The sequence below is a fragment of the Heliangelus exortis genome, chromosome 20 (genome assembly GCF_036169615.1).
Source record: "Heliangelus exortis chromosome 20, bHelExo1.hap1, whole genome shotgun sequence".
In the NCBI taxonomy this organism is placed as follows: Eukaryota; Metazoa; Chordata; class Aves; order Apodiformes; family Trochilidae; genus Heliangelus; species Heliangelus exortis.
The window spans coordinates 1,308,507-1,324,707 of NC_092441.1; the positions used below are offsets into that span (position 1 = coordinate 1,308,507).

General features: G+C 63.3%; 1 protein-coding gene across 3 annotated transcripts in view; it reads left to right on the top strand.

The window, feature by feature from the left end:
- The window catches only part of SDK2 (sidekick cell adhesion molecule 2), a 44,050-nt gene extending 30,883 nt beyond the window's left edge, over positions 1 to 13,167 (top strand). The window contains exons 15-45 of one of the 3 annotated variants that reach the window (XM_071764067.1): positions 39 to 186; positions 264 to 404; positions 492 to 673; positions 961 to 1,076; positions 1,751 to 1,946; positions 2,159 to 2,257; positions 2,483 to 2,674; positions 2,751 to 2,872; positions 2,943 to 3,052; positions 3,167 to 3,317; positions 3,474 to 3,711; positions 3,792 to 3,907; positions 4,039 to 4,228; positions 4,411 to 4,509; positions 4,761 to 4,955; positions 5,302 to 5,503; positions 5,681 to 5,784; positions 5,898 to 5,968; positions 6,081 to 6,201; positions 6,902 to 6,958; positions 7,157 to 7,258; positions 7,439 to 7,554; positions 7,996 to 8,182; positions 8,618 to 8,755; positions 8,838 to 9,014; positions 9,159 to 9,284; positions 9,910 to 10,074; positions 10,374 to 10,514; positions 11,108 to 11,246; positions 11,551 to 11,662; positions 12,736 to 13,167. In XM_071764067.1, the coding sequence (XP_071620168.1) occupies positions 39 to 186; positions 264 to 404; positions 492 to 673; positions 961 to 1,076; positions 1,751 to 1,946; positions 2,159 to 2,257; positions 2,483 to 2,674; positions 2,751 to 2,872; positions 2,943 to 3,052; positions 3,167 to 3,317; positions 3,474 to 3,711; positions 3,792 to 3,907; positions 4,039 to 4,228; positions 4,411 to 4,509; positions 4,761 to 4,955; positions 5,302 to 5,503; positions 5,681 to 5,784; positions 5,898 to 5,968; positions 6,081 to 6,201; positions 6,902 to 6,958; positions 7,157 to 7,258; positions 7,439 to 7,554; positions 7,996 to 8,182; positions 8,618 to 8,755; positions 8,838 to 9,014; positions 9,159 to 9,284; positions 9,910 to 10,074; positions 10,374 to 10,514; positions 11,108 to 11,246; positions 11,551 to 11,662; positions 12,736 to 13,089 (4,607 nt within the window). In that variant the 3' untranslated portion in view covers positions 13,090 to 13,167. Of the gene's footprint in view, positions 1 to 38; positions 187 to 263; positions 405 to 491; positions 674 to 960; positions 1,077 to 1,750; positions 1,947 to 2,158; positions 2,258 to 2,482; positions 2,675 to 2,750; positions 2,873 to 2,942; positions 3,053 to 3,166; positions 3,318 to 3,473; positions 3,712 to 3,791; positions 3,908 to 4,038; positions 4,229 to 4,410; positions 4,510 to 4,760; positions 4,956 to 5,301; positions 5,504 to 5,680; positions 5,785 to 5,897; positions 5,969 to 6,080; positions 6,202 to 6,901; positions 6,959 to 7,156; positions 7,259 to 7,438; positions 7,555 to 7,995; positions 8,183 to 8,617; positions 8,756 to 8,837; positions 9,015 to 9,158; positions 9,285 to 9,909; positions 10,075 to 10,373; positions 10,515 to 11,107; positions 11,247 to 11,550; positions 11,678 to 12,735 lie in introns of all 3 variants that reach the window. The other 2 variants (XM_071764064.1, XM_071764066.1) reach the window with 2 other exon arrangements.
- The last annotated feature ends 3,034 nt before the right edge of the window (positions 13,168 to 16,201 follow it).

Consider the following 16,201-nt stretch of genomic DNA (forward strand, 5'->3'; position numbering starts at 1 on the left):
GCAGGATGGGTCCTCCATCCCTCTCTTCCCCCCAGCAGATGCCCCCTGGACCGTGCTGCTGGCCAGCGTGGACCCCGAGGTGACATCGGTGACGGTGAGGGGCTTGGTCCCCGCTCGCTCCTACCAGTTCCGCCTGTGTGCTGTGAATGACGTGGGCAGGGGACAGTTCAGCAAGGACACAGAGAGGTGAGGTGTGCCTGGGGGGTTCTTGGGGGGCTGGCAAGGCGAGGGTGCTTGCTCACCCCCTGCCTTGCTCCCTGCAGGCTGTCCCTGCCGGAGGAGCCTCCCTCTGCCCCTCCTCAGAACGTCATCGCCAGCGGCCGCACCAACCAGTCCATCATGATCCAGTGGCAGCCACCCCCTGAGAGCCACCAGAATGGGGTCCTCAAGGGCTACATCATCCGGTAGGTGCCCGTGGGGGAGCACAGGTACCCCACCTTTGGTAGATCAGGGTGCTGGTGGGGACATCTCTGACAGTCCCTTGTCTTCAGCTACTGCCTGGCTGGGCTACCCGTGGGCTACCAGTTCAAGAACATCACCAACGCTGAGGTCAACAACCTCCTCCTGGAGGACCTCATCATCTGGACCAACTATGAGATCGAGGTGGCAGCGTACAACAGTGCTGGCCTGGGGGTGTACAGCATGAAGGTGACGGAGTGGACGCTGCAGGGAGGTAGGCAGGGGGGGGACAGGGGCTTGGTGTTGTCCCCAGCAGTGACAGGCTGTGCCACGGGGGTGACGGGGAAGGGTGGCAGGAGGATGGGTGTGGGTGTCCCAAGGGGTGTGGGACGTGTTGGGGAGGGGTGAGCAAGGGCTGCAGAGCCAGGGCAGAGCTGGACCGACCAGGGGCACCCCCGTGGGTGCTCGGGGTCCTTCCCTGCTGCTCATCTCCATGCTCCTGGGGGGCTGGTGTCCGGCTGATGGAGGGGATGTCTGCAAGATGTCCCTTCCTCCCGGCAGTCCCCACCGTGCCCCCGGGGAACGTTCAGGCTGAGGCCACCAACTCCACCACCATCCGCTTCACCTGGAACCCCCCCAGCCCCCAGTTCATCAACGGCATCAACCAGGGCTACAAGGTGAGGGGTGATTCCCACGGGCCTCCCCAGGATCCGAGCAGGGGAAGCTCCTTGGCTGACTTTCACAAACCTTGGCTCCACTGCTCCCTGCAGAACCCCGGCTTCTTAAATTGATTCCAGCCTGGCTGTTAAAATAGTATTTGTTGAGATTTAACACTTGCATGGGCTCAGAGTCTCCCATTGTAATTAATTCCAAATTGCAATTAATTCAAATTTCCATTAATTAAATTGAACTAAAACATTAAACTTGTTTCTTAATCCACTCAAAAGAAGTTCAGCAACGTTATTGGTGCTGAACGAGATAACCGGAGCGAGCAGGATACTTAACGTTCTTATTTAATGCCACTTAGTATTTTTGATTAGTATTTTTTAGGGCCTAATTAGTATTTAATTAAGTTGCTATAGGCTATCTTGCACAATACCAATTAAATGCCCAAACATCCCTCCTGAAGGCGGGTGATTTCTCGCCGTTATCAGCGGGAGTTAATCACAAAGTGTGAGCGCTCCGGGCCGGCTCGCAGGGGGAAACACACCGGGCAAGGGCTGCGCTGCTCCTGACGCCCCTTAATTGATTTTTAATCAACTCCAAACGAATCCGGAGGTGCCCAGAGGGTGGCGGTGGTGAGGACACCGCTCCGCGGAGTTGTTGTCCGCAGCTCCTGCTTTCCCCGCAGCTCATCGCCTGGGAGCCGGAGCAGGAGGAGGAGGCGACGGTGGTGACGGTTCGGCCCAACTTCCAGGACAGCGTCCACGTGGGATACGTGGCGGGGCTGCGGAAATTCGCCGAGTACTTCACCTCGGTGCTGTGCTTCACCACGCCGGGGGACGGCCCACGCAGCCCCCCCCAGCTGGTGCGCACCCACGAGGACGGTACGGGGACCCTGCCCCCTGCAGCGAGATGGGGAGGGTTGTGGGAGCTGGGTTTGGGTCCCACCGGTGCTGCTGGTGGGGATGTGGAAGGAGGGGGGCGGGTGTCACCGAGCCCTGGGAAGCACCATCCATGGGGAGCCCCAGCCACGCTCTCATTTTGTGCGGGGTTTTGGGGGTGCTGAGGGTTCCCACCCTTGGGTGTCTCTGAGCAGTGCCTGGCCCCGTGGGACATCTCAGCTTCAGTGACATCTTGGACACCTCCCTGAAGGTCAGCTGGCAGGAGCCGCTGGAGAAGAATGGCATCCTGACAGGTAAGGGAGCTCCTGCACCAGCCCCCTGCCCACCCTACAGCATCTCCCACCCTGCCACCTCTCCCTCTGTTCCCCTTCCCACCCAACTGCAGCTCCGCTCGGTCCCCTTCCCACCCCACCACCTTTCCCCCTGCCCCTCTTCCCACCCCGCAGCGTTTCCCCCCAGCCCCCCTCAGCTCCTGGGGGTGGGTGATGATGGGGCTGGTGGCACGGGGTGTGTTTCAGGCTACCGGATCTCCTGGGAGGAGTACAACCGCACCAACACCCGGGTCACCCATTACCTGCCCAACGTCACCCTGGAGTACCGCGTCACCGGCCTCACCGCCCTCACCACCTACACCATCGAGGTGGCTGCCATGACCTCCAAGGGCCAGGGCCAGCTCTCTTCCTCCACCATCTCCTCAGGGGTGCCACCAGGTGAGTGTGGCAGCACAGGGATGCCGTCGGGCTGCGCCAGAAGGCCAGTGGCACCCACCCTGCCCTCTCCCCACAGAGCTCCCCGGGGCCCCCACCCACCTGGGCATCTCCAACATCGGACCCCGCTCCGTCACCCTCCAGTTTCGCCCGGGTTATGATGGCAAAACCTCCATCTCCCGCTGGCAGGTGGAGGCACAGGTAGGGGGTGACACGGGGTGGGGGGTGAGGGGGTGCTGAGGGGGCAGCTCACCCCACTCCCACCCCACAGGTAGGTCAGAGCGGTGAGGCCGGGGAGTGGGGGCTCATCCATCAGCTCGCCAACGAGCCTGACGCCCGCTCCATGGAGGTGCCCAACCTGAAGCCCTACACCTACTACAGGTTTGTGGCTAGGATGGTGCTGTGACATCCTCCCTGGGCCCTCTTGGGGACATCTGTGACATCCTCCACCCTCCTAACGAGCCCACCGTGACCCCCACCCATCTCCTCTCTCAGTTTCCGCATGCGGCAAGTGAACATCGTGGGCACCAGCCCCCCCAGCCTGCCCTCCCGGAGGATCCAGACCCTGCAGGCACCTCCTGACATGGCACCTGCCAATGTCACCCTGAGGACAGCCAGTGAGACCAGCCTGTGGCTGCGCTGGATGGTGAGGAGGGGACAGTGGTCTAAGGGGGGGTGTGGAGTCCGTACCCATGGGAACGGGGATCCTGGGGTGAGAAGCTTTGGGGGTATGGGGGGATGGAGCTGTGGTGGCTGTGGGAGCTCAGGGGTGATGGTGTCCATCTGTGTGGGCTGGGGTCAGCCCCTCCTGGAGCAGGAGTACAACGGGAACCCCGACTCGGTGGGCTACAAGATCCGGTACGTGCGCTCGGATGGGCGAGGACAGGCGGCCGTGCACGTTGTCCCCGACCGTGTGGAGAGGGAGTACACCATCGAGGACCTGGAGGAGTGGACTGAGTACAGGGTGCAGGTCCAGGCCTTCAACGCCATCGGCCTGGGGCCCTGGAGCCCCTCGGTGGTGGGACGCACCCGGGAGTCAGGTACCCCTGCCCACCCTGAGGCACTGGGCACCCCCCCTTGTTGGACCCCCTCACTGACACCCCCCTCATCCTTCTCCCAGTGCCCTCCTCTGGCCCCAGCAACGTCTCAGCAGTGGCCACCAGCTCCAGCAGCATGCTGGTCCAGTGGAATGGCATCCCCGAGGCAGACTGCAACGGCCTCATCCTGGGCTACAAGGTGAGCTCCTGCTCGTGGCTTTCCCTGGAGGAAAAATCACGCCCCAGGCTGTGCCACCTCCAGGAGTTGGTGGCTGTGCCTTCATTTGCCACCCTGCTCCATCCAGGCTGTGTCCCCGGGCTCTGTTGCAGGTGATGTACAAGGAGAAGGACTTGGAGGCTCGTGCCCAGTTCTGGCTGGCAGAGGGCAATGCCTCCCGCAGCACCCAGCTGAGCGGGCTGGGCAAATACACCCTGTATGAGCTCCGTGTGCTGGCCTTCACCAGGATGGGTGATGGTGTGCCCAGCCAGCCCCCCGTCCTCCAGAGGACACTGGATGATGGTGGGTAACAGCACCCGGGTGGGCAGAGAGACCTGAGTGGGCTGGAGGGGTTCCCCTGGGTGCCCAATCCCATCCCATCCCTGTTCCCTGGGGCATTCCTCCTTCCCCCTGATTAGGGCTCCCAGTTAGGGGAACTGTTTCTTTGCATGCCCTTGGTGAACACCCTCTTCTGCCCCCTCCAGTGCCCGGCCCCCCCGTGGGAATTCTCTTCCCTGAGGTCAGGACCACCTCGGTGAGGCTCATCTGGCAGCCACCCGCAGCACCCAACGGCATCATCTTGGGTAGGTGGGGAACCATCCCTGTTGTGCCATGCTGGGATGCTCTGCAGAGGTCCCATGGGGTCAGGGATCAGTTCTGGGACCAGCACCCCAAGGTCCCCTGAGCATCTCGGAGCCTGTTGCCCCCAGGGCTACCTCCTTAGTTGTGCCATGAGCCAAACCCCCCTCGCTTCGGCAGGGATGGAGGAGGGAGATGAGCAGAGTAGGACCAGGATGGTGTCCCCTCCATTAGCCCCACTGTCCCTTTCCCACAGCATACCAGGTCACCCACTGCCTCAACACCACTGCAGCCACGGGGGCCACCACGGAGGTGCTGGAACCCAGCACCAGGCAGTACACGGCCACGGGGCTGCAGCCCGAGGCCATTTACCTCTTCCGCATCGCGGCTCAGACCCGCAAGGGCTGGGGGGAGGCAGCTGAAGCCCTGGTGGTGACCACGGAGAAGAGAGGTAATGGGGAGGGGGCCCAGCTGGTGGCTGGGGATGGGGCTGTGCGTGGCCACCATGGGCCCGTGGTAGTCCTATCTCCTCTTCCTCTCCCTCTCCTCTCCCTCTCCTTCCCCTCTCCTTTCCCTCTCCTTTCCCTCTCCTTCCCCTCTCCTTCCCCTCTCCTTCCCCTCTCCTTTCCCTCTCCTTCCCCTCTCCTTCCCCTCTCCTTCCCCTCTCCTTCCCCTCTCCTTCCCCTCTCCTTCCCCTCTCCTTCCCCTCTCCTTCCCCTCTCCTTCCCCTCTCCTTCCCCTCTCCTTCCCCTCTCCTTCCCCTCTCCTTCCCCTCTCCTTCCCCTCTCCTCTCCCAGACCGTCCGCAGCCCCCCGGGAAGCCCCTGGCCCAGCAGGAGGAGGTTGGGGCCCGCAGCGTGCTGCTCTCCTGGGAGCCGGGCAGCGATGGGCTCTCCCCGGTCCGGTACTACACGGTGCAGAGCCGGCAGCTGCCTGACGGGGAGTGGGCGCTGCATTCCGCCTCCGTCAGCCGCAACGCCACCGCTTTTGTGGTGGAGAGGTGAGGGATGGGCTGGCCCAGAGCTGGGCTGGGGAGGCGACGGGCTCGGCTTTGCCCCCTGCCTCGGTTTCCCCAGCCACGAGAAGGGTTTGCGACAACGGCAGTGGGAGGGAGGGAGGGTGGCTCGTGGGGTCACCCCTGGCTCCGCCATCCCTGTCCCGCTCTGCTCCCACCCAGGCTGAAGCCCTTCACCTCCTACAAGTTCCGCGTGAAGGCGACAAACGACATCGGGGACAGCGAATACAGTGAGGAGTCGGAGTCGCTCACCACCCTGCAGGCAGGTCAGCACAGGCTGCATGTCCTGGGGCAGGAGAGGCTGCACATCCCATCCCTGGACATCCCTCCCCACGGCTGGGCCACCTGCAGAGCCTCACTGCTCACTTCTCCCCCGCAGCCCCCGAGGAAGCCCCCACCGTCCTCTCGGTCACCCCGCACACCACCACCTCGGTGCTCATCCGCTGGCAGGTACCGTCCCCTCGGCCACCAGCCCCGCCACCAGGTCCCCGGGGAGGTGACACTGGGGAGGGCCGTATCGGGGTGCTGGGGTCAGGGTAGCCCCTCACTTTCCCCCCTGCAGCCTCCAGCTGAGGAGAAGATCAACGGGATCCTGCTGGGTTTCCGCCTCCGTTACCGCCAGCTGCCGTACGAGGGTCTGCGCGGCATCGCCCACCCCGGGGCCACCTGGGCACAGCTCACCCGTGAGTGATGGTGACCCCACCTGTGGCCAGGGGGTGACCCAGGGGAGGTGGGGGGAGGATGGAGCAGCATACAGCACTCCATGGGATCTCCTGGGTGTCAGGCTGGGGTTGTCAGGGTCAGGCTGTGTCCCATGGAGCTGTCACCAGCCCCCTCATGCCACCACATGTCCCCTCATGCCACCACATGTCCCCTCATGCCACCACATGTCCCCTCATGCCACCACATGTCCCCTCATGCCACCAGGTCTGTTGTCCCAAACATTCTTTGCTGTGCTGTTGCTGGCTCAGTCCCACTGTGCTCAGCCCATGTCCCTGAGGTGTGGGTGTCTGTGTGACACCCCGCTGTGCATGTCCAGGTGTGCTGCCACCCTCAGACCCTAAAGGGAACAAGGGTGACATCCGTTCTGGGGACAGAAGGGACACAAGTGACAAAGACAGAGCTCAAGACTGTACCTTGCCCCATCCACAGCTCTCGGCTGCAGTCAGACCCCTGTGGAGACCCCACTGCTCCAACCTGGCTCATGCCACTTGTGGGATGGGGCTGGAAGGCTCCTGGGTGTTGTGACAGCCCTGCTGTCACCTGGGAGGGTGACTAGGCTTTAGCAGAGGTCTGCTGTCCCACTGCTGGTGGGTGCTGGGAGCCTCCCCGTGCTGTGCTGGGGACTGACCTGCTGCCTGCTCTCCCTGTCCCTGTCCCCAGCTGTCTACACTGTGCAGAACCTCAGCGAGGTCACCCTCACCCAGTACGAGCTGGGCAGTAAGTCACTGCTCCCCCTGCCCCCCGGCATGTCCCTGCTGCCACCCCCTCTCTGTCCCTCCCCCCCGCTCTGTCTGCACCCTGGGGTGACCCTGGGTGCCCCGGGGACACCTCTGCCTGCTGCTCCCCATCGAGGGGGGCTCTGCCAGGTCCCCCGGGGCTGGTGGCCCCTCTCACCCTTTCTCCCCCCCCTCCCAGACCTGAGCAAGCACCGGCGCTATGAGATCCGCATGAGTGTCTACAATGCTGTGGGGGAGGGACCCCCCAGCCCCCCCCAGGAGGTCTTTGTGGGTGAAGCGGGTGAGTCCAGGGCATGGCCCTGCCTGGAGGGGGGGCTGGGGGGAGGGGATCTGACCCCACACTCAGGACAAGACAGGACAGTGCATCCCCTGCATCAAGGAGGTGGCGGGGGGGCCAGGCAGGGGCTTTCCCCTCCCCGGTCCCAGCTGGGCTGTGACACTGTCCCCTCCTTTGGCACAGTGCCCACTGGTGCCCCACAGAAGGTGGCAGTGCAGGCAGCCACAGCCACCCAGCTGGATGTCACCTGGGAGCCACCACCCGCCGAGAGCCAGAACGGGGACATCCAGGGATACAAGGTACCTGGGAGCTGGCTCTGAGCTGGGACTTGGGGACAACGGTGCCAGGTGTCCCCGGGAGATGCTTGGGACATTCTGAGTGTGCAGGGGAGATGCTGGGGTGTAAGTGTTCCAGAGGTGATGCCAGGGACATTCCAGGTGTCCCGGTGAGATGTCGAGTGTCCTGAGATGCTGGGTCCATGGAGATGCTGGGTGTCCTTAGGAGGTGCCGGGGGTTCTGGGGGGATACTGGGTGTCACAGAAAGATGCTGGGGAGAAGCTGAGGGATGCCGAGTGTTTGGAGAGTCTCCGGGTGTCTCCGGATGTCCCATCCTGGTGACAAATGGCAGCAGGTGGCGCTCTCAGCCCTGGGATGCAGCCGGGATGCAGCCGGGATGCAGCCGGACCCGCACCCACGCACCCCGCAGCTCTCCTTGCTCCCTTCTCCTCCTCCTCCTGCAGATCCATTTCTGGGAGGCTCAGCGGCAGAACGAGAGCAGGAAGGTGAGGACGCTGTTCCTGCCAGAGACGGGAGTGAAGCTGAAGAACCTGACGGGATACACCTCCTACTGGGTCACTGTCGCTGCCTTCAATGCTGCAGGAGATGGTCCCCGCAGCCCCCCAGTCCAGGGGAGGACGCAGCAGGCAGGTGGGGACCGTGGCGGGGTCGTCTCCGGCCCTTTGCTGCCCACGGTGGCATCCAGACCCTCCTGTCCCTGAGCTCTGTGGGGAGAGGTCTCCGTGGCTCCAGCTCCAGGGGTGTCCGGCTGATGCCCCTTCATCCCAGCTGCATCCCAGCTCCTGCTCCCTTCAGGGGGTTTGTGGGACGGGGGAACGTGGAGGTGAAGGTCCTGGGAGGAGAGACAAGGGGACTCCTCTCCTTCCCCCAGCTGTGTGAGGTGGCTTGGCCAGGTCTGTGCTGCAGTGGGAGTGGGGACACGGGGAGGTGACACCAGGGTGATGTGAGCCGGTGCTAATGAGTACCCCAACCCCATTAGTGTGGATGCAGGGAGAGGGGCCAGCTCGGTGCTGGGGGTGTCCCCTGGGAGTGCTGAGCTGGTCCTGACCCCCCCGCTCCTCTCAGCCCCCAGTGCCCCCGGGTCCATCCGGTTCAGCGAGCTGACCACCACCTCGGTCAACGTGTCCTGGGAGCCACCTCCCCTGCCCAATGGCATCCTGGAGGGCTACAGGCTGGTCTATGAGCCCTGCATGCCTGTGGACGGTGAGGGCACGGCGGGGGCTCCGGGGGGAGGCCGGGGGGCGTTGGGGGAACCTGGGAGAGCTGCAGGGAGGCCCCAGCTCAGCCTCCATCCCTGCAGGTGTCAGTAAGATCGTGACGGTGGACGTGAAGGGGAACAGCCCGCTGTGGCTGAAGGTGAAGGACCTGGCTGAGGGGGTGACCTACCGGTTCCGAATCCGGGCCAAAACCTTTGCCTACGGGCCAGATGTTGAGGCAAACATCACCACGGGGCCTGGGGAAGGTAAGGGGGGATGCCCAGGTTGGAGTGCCAGGGTGAGGGAGGAGACACGGTGGGGAGAAATCCCTCTGGTGCCACTGGGACTGGCACAGCCACGTGCCACCGGGCTGCTCCAGACCCAGCTCCAGCTCTGCTCTGGGTCTCCAGGTGCCCCTGGTCCCCCCGGTGAGCCCTTCATCTCCCGCTATGGCTCAGCCATCACCATCCACTGGTCGAGCGGGGACCCTGGCCAAGGACCCATCACCAGATATGTCATTGAGGCCCGTCCTTCAGGTACTGCAGCTCCTCCCTGCTCTCCACCCCCACCTCGATACCAGCAGTGCCTTGGGTTCTGGAGAAAGGGAAACTGAGGCAGGGAGTGCTGACCTCTCCCAGGCCACCTGACAAGTGGGGTTGGGGATTAGGACCTGGGTGTTCGGGTGGTTGGACACTTGCTGGTCCATGAGGATCACCCTGCCAAGCAGGTGCTGAGCAGGGACCAATGGAAAGGGACTGGAGAGCTGTGGGGCAGCACCCGGTGATGCTGCTGCTGCCCCGAGGTGATGGTCTCTCCCTGCAGACCCAATCAATCACTAACGGGGTCAGGACCACCCCCCTGTTGGGAGCATCACCCAGGAGGGAAACCCCTCACTGCTGTGGGGCTGCTGGGGGTGCTTGGGGACTGGGGGGGGCAGCAGGTCCTCATGCTTCTGGTCCTGCCCTTGGCCACGAGCAGGGCAGGTGATGGATCAGCCTCGTGCATCTCCATGGCTTTGGAATCATGTTGGAGTGGGCAGGCTGAGTGCCTGGGGGTGCTGGGAAGTTTGGGCAGATTCTGGATGGAGGGAGATCAGCCTTTCCCCCTGGGGAGTCCCACAGAGCCTATCCCCCCCCTTCCCAGGCCCCTTGTCTCTTGCAGATGAGGGGCTCTGGGACATCCTCATCAAGGACATCCCCAAGGAGGTGACCTCCTACACCTTCAGCATGGACATCCTCAAACAGGGGGTCAGCTACGACTTCCGTGTCATCGCCGTGAATGACTACGGCTACGGGACCCCCAGCACACCTTCCCCCTCTGTGTCAGGTAGCTGGTGGGGACAGCATGTGGGTGTCCCCAGGGGGATGCTCTCACCCCTGTGCTGGAGGGAGAGTCCCAAAGTTGCTCTGAGATCTCCCCGTCTGCCTGGCTCCTGCAGAGCCCCAGATCCCACCACACTCCCCTTGCAAAGCCGCCTCCTCTCCCCCTCCAACCCACTCCCTCGCGTGGATCCAGGTCTCACCAAGTTCCCCCGGGTGACCCCATGTCCTGCGGTGGGCTCTCCCCATCCAGACGGGTTTGCCCCCTGTGCCTGTCCCCCTCTGATCCTCCTCGCTGTGCCCCAGCCCAGAAAGCCAACCCCTTCTACGAGGAGTGGTGGTTCCTGGTGGTCATTGCCTTGGTGGGGCTCATCTTCATCCTCCTGCTCGTCTTTGTGCTCATCATCCGTGGGCAGAGCAAGAAGTATGCCAAGAAGTCAGACTCAGGTGAGGTCTGGGGGGTGCTGAGGGGACCCTCTGGGGTGCCAGTGGTGGGGTGCAGAGCGCTGACCCCATAGGAGTCTCTCTGGGGCTGTCTTTGGGGTCTGAGCGGGTGGGTGGGAGCCTCAGGGCCCAGCTCCTCCGGGGACCCGGTGACATGGGCTAAAGATGCTTTGGGCTTCCCAGAGAGCCCTGGGAGCTGAAGATGAAATAAGCGACTTGTCTGGCTGTCAGCTGCAGAGGCAGGGCAGCCCGGGGGCTGGGGAGAGGTCATGGGATTAGTCAAACACAGATCTGTTTTCTTAGCTCTATCAAGGGCTCAAATTGTGGGGAAAATCCAGACTTCCCCGCTAAGCAAACAGAGGGGCTGAGCCATGGGGCAGGTCAGGGGGTGAGGTGGGCAGGGGGCTGTGTCACAACCACTGCCCCGGGACCGTCCCCTCCCGGGCATCCCCAGGAGGAGAGCCTGAGCCTCATCTCAGGATCTCCGACCCCGGAGCTGGCACAACCCTCCCTGAACCCTTCCCCCAGGGTCCGGGGACCCCCCCGCTGTGCTGCCCGGGGAGGGTCTGGGGGAGGCTGAGCATCCCATCCCGCAGGGAACGGCTCCAAGGGGACTGCCCTGAGCCACGGGGAGATGGTGAGCCTGGATGAGGGCAGCTTCCCTGCCCTGGAGCTCAACAACCGCCGCCTCTCCGTCAAGAATTCCTTCTGCAGGAAAAACGGAATCTACACCCGGTAGGGACCCCCCCCAGCCCCCTCCCCTCTGAGGTTGTGTCCTTTCCTGCATCACGGGGGATGGGGAGGGCTGGCACCCCACGGGGTGTCCCTGTTCTGCTCTGTGTCCCCCCACCCCATCAGCTGGAGCAGCCTGGAAAGCTGGGAATGGCTGAGAACTCATGGACCACGGGCAGGGTCCTTGGGGGGGGGGGAGTAGGGGATTCAGCACTGCTTTGGGGTGGTCCCAGCACCCAGCTGGGCTCATCCTTGCGTGGCACAGTCCTGATGAGGGACCCACACTCAGCACCCACCTCTCCCCGAGGTCCCCACCCCGGCCCAGCCCTGGAAGCCTCCACTACTCGGATGAGGATGTCACTAAATACAACGACCTGATCCCTGCTGAGAGCAGCAGCCTCACCGAGAAACCCTCCGAGGTCTCTGACTCTCAGGTGACCACCAGGGGCTGGGGACCTGGGGCAGGGGGACAGAGGGACAGGATGGGGGGTGCTGGCCCCGAGCATCCCTCCCACCACGGTGTGGGTCCTGGGGCACATTTGGGGAAAGCGGTGCCAGCCCCACTGCCCCACCCCCTCCCACTTTTAGGCCGTGGGGTGCCCCGTGGATTTGTGACACGGATGCGGCACAAAGCTTGCACGGCCCCCAGCCCTTGTGCTGGGGATGTGGCGCTGCAGGGGGGTCTCCCAGCACTGCCAGGGACAGGGGACGGGAGGGCAGCGGGGTTGGGGACTGTCCTCCTGTGCCTGGTCACTGGTGGCAACGGCCACGGCTCTGCCAGCCCTGCAGAATGGCAGCTTTGTCCCCTCCTGGGGAACAGGGCAGGAGCGTGGCCACGGGCAGCTCCTTGGGGAGAGAGCCCCCAGGAGCATCGGCCCCAGAAGGGATGCTGGGTGGCACCTGAAAAGATGAGGCCGAATCCCAAGGTGGGGGGGTGGAAGGTCCTGGGGGTCCCCACAGCATCCCAAAGTGGAAAGGGGGGGGAGCATCCCCGGGCTCCCCCATTGCTGCCTGCTCTGGTTGCTTCTTTTGCCTTCGCACAGCAGATGCCAGCTCGGCTCCCTCTTGCCTCTGCGGGGCTCGAGTGGCTTTTGAGGAGCTGTGAAGAGCAGCAGGAGCTGGAGCTGGCTCAGAGCAGCTTCCCCAGCCCTCAATGGGCCCTTTGTGCGGGGCCCAGGGAAGCTGAATCCAATTACCAGCAGCGGGGAGGCAGTGCTGTCAGCACTCCCTGCCCAAAAACACCCATCGCAGCCCCCGTGGGCCCCAGGACCCCGCAACCCTTTTGCAGAAGGTTTTATTTTGCTTTAGCAAGAGGCAAAAACCAAAACAAAACAAAAGGAAAACCAGCCCAGTGGTGCTGCAGCCATGGGGATGTGCTCTCCAGCATCCCTAAAAAGAGGCCTGGGAAGGCTCAACCGATTTTTGGGGGCTTGGGGTGGGTGGTGGGGGTGATGCTGCCTCCCCCTCTGCTCACTCCCATCTCGTTCTTTAGGGCAGTGACAGCGAGTACGAGGTGGACCCCGGCCACCAGAAAGCCCACTCCTTTGTCAACCACTACATCAGTGACCCCACCTACTACAACTCCTGGCGGAGGCAGCAGAAGGGCATCTCCCGGGCACAGGCTTACAGCTACACTGAGAGTGACTCGGGGGAGCCCGACCACACCCCCCTCTCCAACAGCACCTCCACCCAGCAGGGCAGCCTCTTCCGCCCCAAAGCCAGCAGGACTCCCACCCCACAGACCCCTGGCAACCCCCCCAGCCAGCCTGGTACCCTCTATCGCCCACCCAGCAGCCTGGCCCCTGGCTCCAGAGCTCCCATCGCTGGGTTTTCTTCTTTCGTTTGATATTTAAGCAGAAGGAAAAAAAACAAAGCGGGAGGAAAAAAAAAGAAAAAAAAAAAAGACAACAAACAAACAAACAAACAAAGGAACAAACAGAAAAAAGATAGGAGGAGAAACAAAAAAAGAAAAAAAAAAAAAGAAAACAAATTTACAAAACCAAACCCAAACAGAAAACCCCCGAGAAATTAAGAAATAAGCAGCCTGGGGGAGAAGAGGAGGAGGAGGAAGCAGAGCAAGCCTCTGCCTGTGTCTGTCCCAGGACATGGGGACAATCAGTGACACGGAGACCCCCCCAACTTCCAGAGGGGAAGAGGAGCTCTACTGACCTGACAACCTCTGGACCCCCCCAGCCTTTGGAAGAAGGGTGCAGCTGCTGTGCCAGGAACCCAGGAAGCAATTATTCCTCCCCTCCTTTGTGCCTGCCCCAGCACAGAGCCCCCCCCCAGGAGACCCCAGGACTTTAAACCCCAGGAGAGCCCCCCCCGGGGTGCAATCGGTGCTGATGTCCCCCCCTGATTTTGCACCCCAGGGCTGGTGAGGACACAGACAGGGTGCTGTGGTGACTGTAGCCACCTGCATTTTCTGGTGGTTTGGGGTTTTTTGTTGTTTTGTTTTTTTTATTTTAATGGGGTTTTGTGCAGAGACCTGGGACCAGAGGGAGGAGCAGGTGGGGGTGGGGATGCCCGAGGGTCTCCGGGGCCGTTCTGGTGGTCTCTGCACAGCAAACCCCTGCAGTGCCTACTGGTGAGCCAGGCACCAGCCTGGTGGGGCCGTGGTGCCAGGGCTGAGCCAAGGGAGATGCCAATAAACAGCCTGAGGATCAGCCTGTGTCACCTCTCTGTCACCCTGCTGAGAAGGGACCAGGGGGATGTGTCTGTCTGTCCTGCTGCCCCAGCTGGGCTTCTGTCAACCCTGTGGCACCACAGTGGTGCCAGGAATGGTCCAAATGGTGGTTGTATCCCTGCAGGTTTCCCCCCCAGAGCAGTGGGGTCTGTGGCTGAAGGGACTGGGGACTCACTGGGGGGGACAGGGGACCCTGCTGCACCAGGTGCTTTTGGCATTGCTGGCACTGGGGGTTTCTCCTGGGGTGGTTTGCAGCCCCCCTTGCTGTCTGCTCTATCCTTCAGGCCTGGCAAGAAAATCCAGGTGGTGCCCTTGGGTTTCCATGCCAGTCACCCCCCTGGCAGTAAGGAGTGGGGGGCTGGGGGAGCTGAGCCTCCCCACAGCACCAGCACCTCCATCCTTGGCCAAGGGCTGTTTCCTGGCAGGGGTTGCCAGGTCCAGGGGCTGTGGGGTCTTCAGGACCCTGCTGCTGGCAGGGCAGAGGCTCAGAGCCCCTTGCAGGCTCCTGTGTGGACCCTGACCCTGGTGTGGGCGAGGGTCTGGGGCTGCTGGGGGGAGCTTTTTGCAGGTGCTGCATTTGGGGGGCACTTGGAGCTGGGGGTGTGGCCCATGCTGCAGCTGCCTTCACCCATTCCTGAGACTGGGAAGAAACTGGAGACACTGTGGTGGCATTGCTGCCAAGCCAGGGCCACCAGTAGAAGTGTCACCCCCACCTCTGCATGTCACCATGACCCCAGAGCCATGGAGAAGCTGACTGGCAGGTGACTCATCTGACCTACTTGGGAGCTGGCACCACAAGGAGCACAGCCCCAGGGGTGCCTGTCCCCTCCCCGGGCAGAGAAGTGAGGCCTGACCCCCCTCCTGGGGGAGGTGTTGGGCTGGGGACAGAGGTGGGGGTCTGGGCTTGCCTGGACAAACCCTGCCCCTTGTTTGCAGCCTGGCTCCAGCCCCAGGCACCCTGGTTTGTGCAAGAGAGGCTGTGCTGCCACCGGGGCTGGGACACGGGGCAGAGCAGGTCTGGGGAGTCGAGCAACACAGACAGGATCCCCGTGCAAGGGAAGATCCCCGCGCAAGGCACACTTGTGGTGCAAGGGACGTTGTGCAAGGCACTACTCCTCACACGGGGGATGCTCCTCTCCCTGCCAGCCCCTGTGAGCACCCAGGTGTTCCCTGGCCACGTCCCCCATAGCAGGGGCAGCAGGGTGCAGGTGCCAGCACCAAGGAGCAGAGCCCAGGCCCTGCTTGCCCGGCTCATCCCTGGCCATGGGGAGGAGGAGCCGGAGGGTGCAGCAACAACCACAGCAGGGTTAGGGCTGGCACCGTGCTGGGAGGGGAAGCTGCTGGTGTGGCTGTGGCTGGAGCTCCTGGGGGTGGTGGTCAGGCCTCTCTTCTGCTGGTTCCCCAGGGCTGAGGGATGCTGCACCCCAGGAAGTGGCAGATCCCACATCCCACCCTGCTGGCACCTTCACCCTCTGCTTCCCAGGGAACCTCCCCGGGATGGTCCAGGAACCACACGGAGACCAAATCCCAGTGTGGGCACGGCAGAGATGGGCTGGGTGCCAGCGGCACTAGCGGGAGCTCTCACTCATCGTGCTGCCTCAGTTTCCCCCCCAGCACAGATGCTGCAGGACCAGCTGGGCTCACAGGGGGAAGGCAGGGTGCTCCTAGGTGAGCACAGCCACCTCTCCCACCTCGCCTTTCACCACCACAAACAGCTTTTTCCAAAACTCCCTCCTGCTGCCCCGACCCCTCCAGGCAGCTCTGGGCTGCCCGTGCTCGGCTCTGCGGGCTTCTCCGTGAGCTGTCGGCACCACTCAGCCCCCGGGGACCGAATCTGCCCTGACACATCTCCCGGCCCGCGGGACTGCCCGGGGCAGAGCTCTGCTCGCTCGTCAGGGCTGGCGAGTCGGAGCAGGGCAGGGGGCAGGAGCTGCACCCCAAAACCTCGCTGTGCAGACAGGGTGGCACCCGAGTGGTACCGGCTCCCGGGGCAGATCTGTGTCCCCACCTTCCCCTCGCTGTGGGGACAAGGACAGCCCCTCCTGCCATGCCGGGGGGGAGGTGGGACTCGGCGCATCCTCAGACCCTACCTGCCCCGGGCCGCGCTGTCTCCGGGGCCGTGCCAGGAGCTGAGGAGCTGAGCACGACGGGGATGGCGGCGGAGCCAGGAGAGCAGCGGAGAACGGCCCCAGGTCTGTGCACCCTGTCCTGCAGGAGTGGGTGCCAGCCGTGGTACCCCAGCTAACGGGGTGACAGGACACGGGGTTCCCGT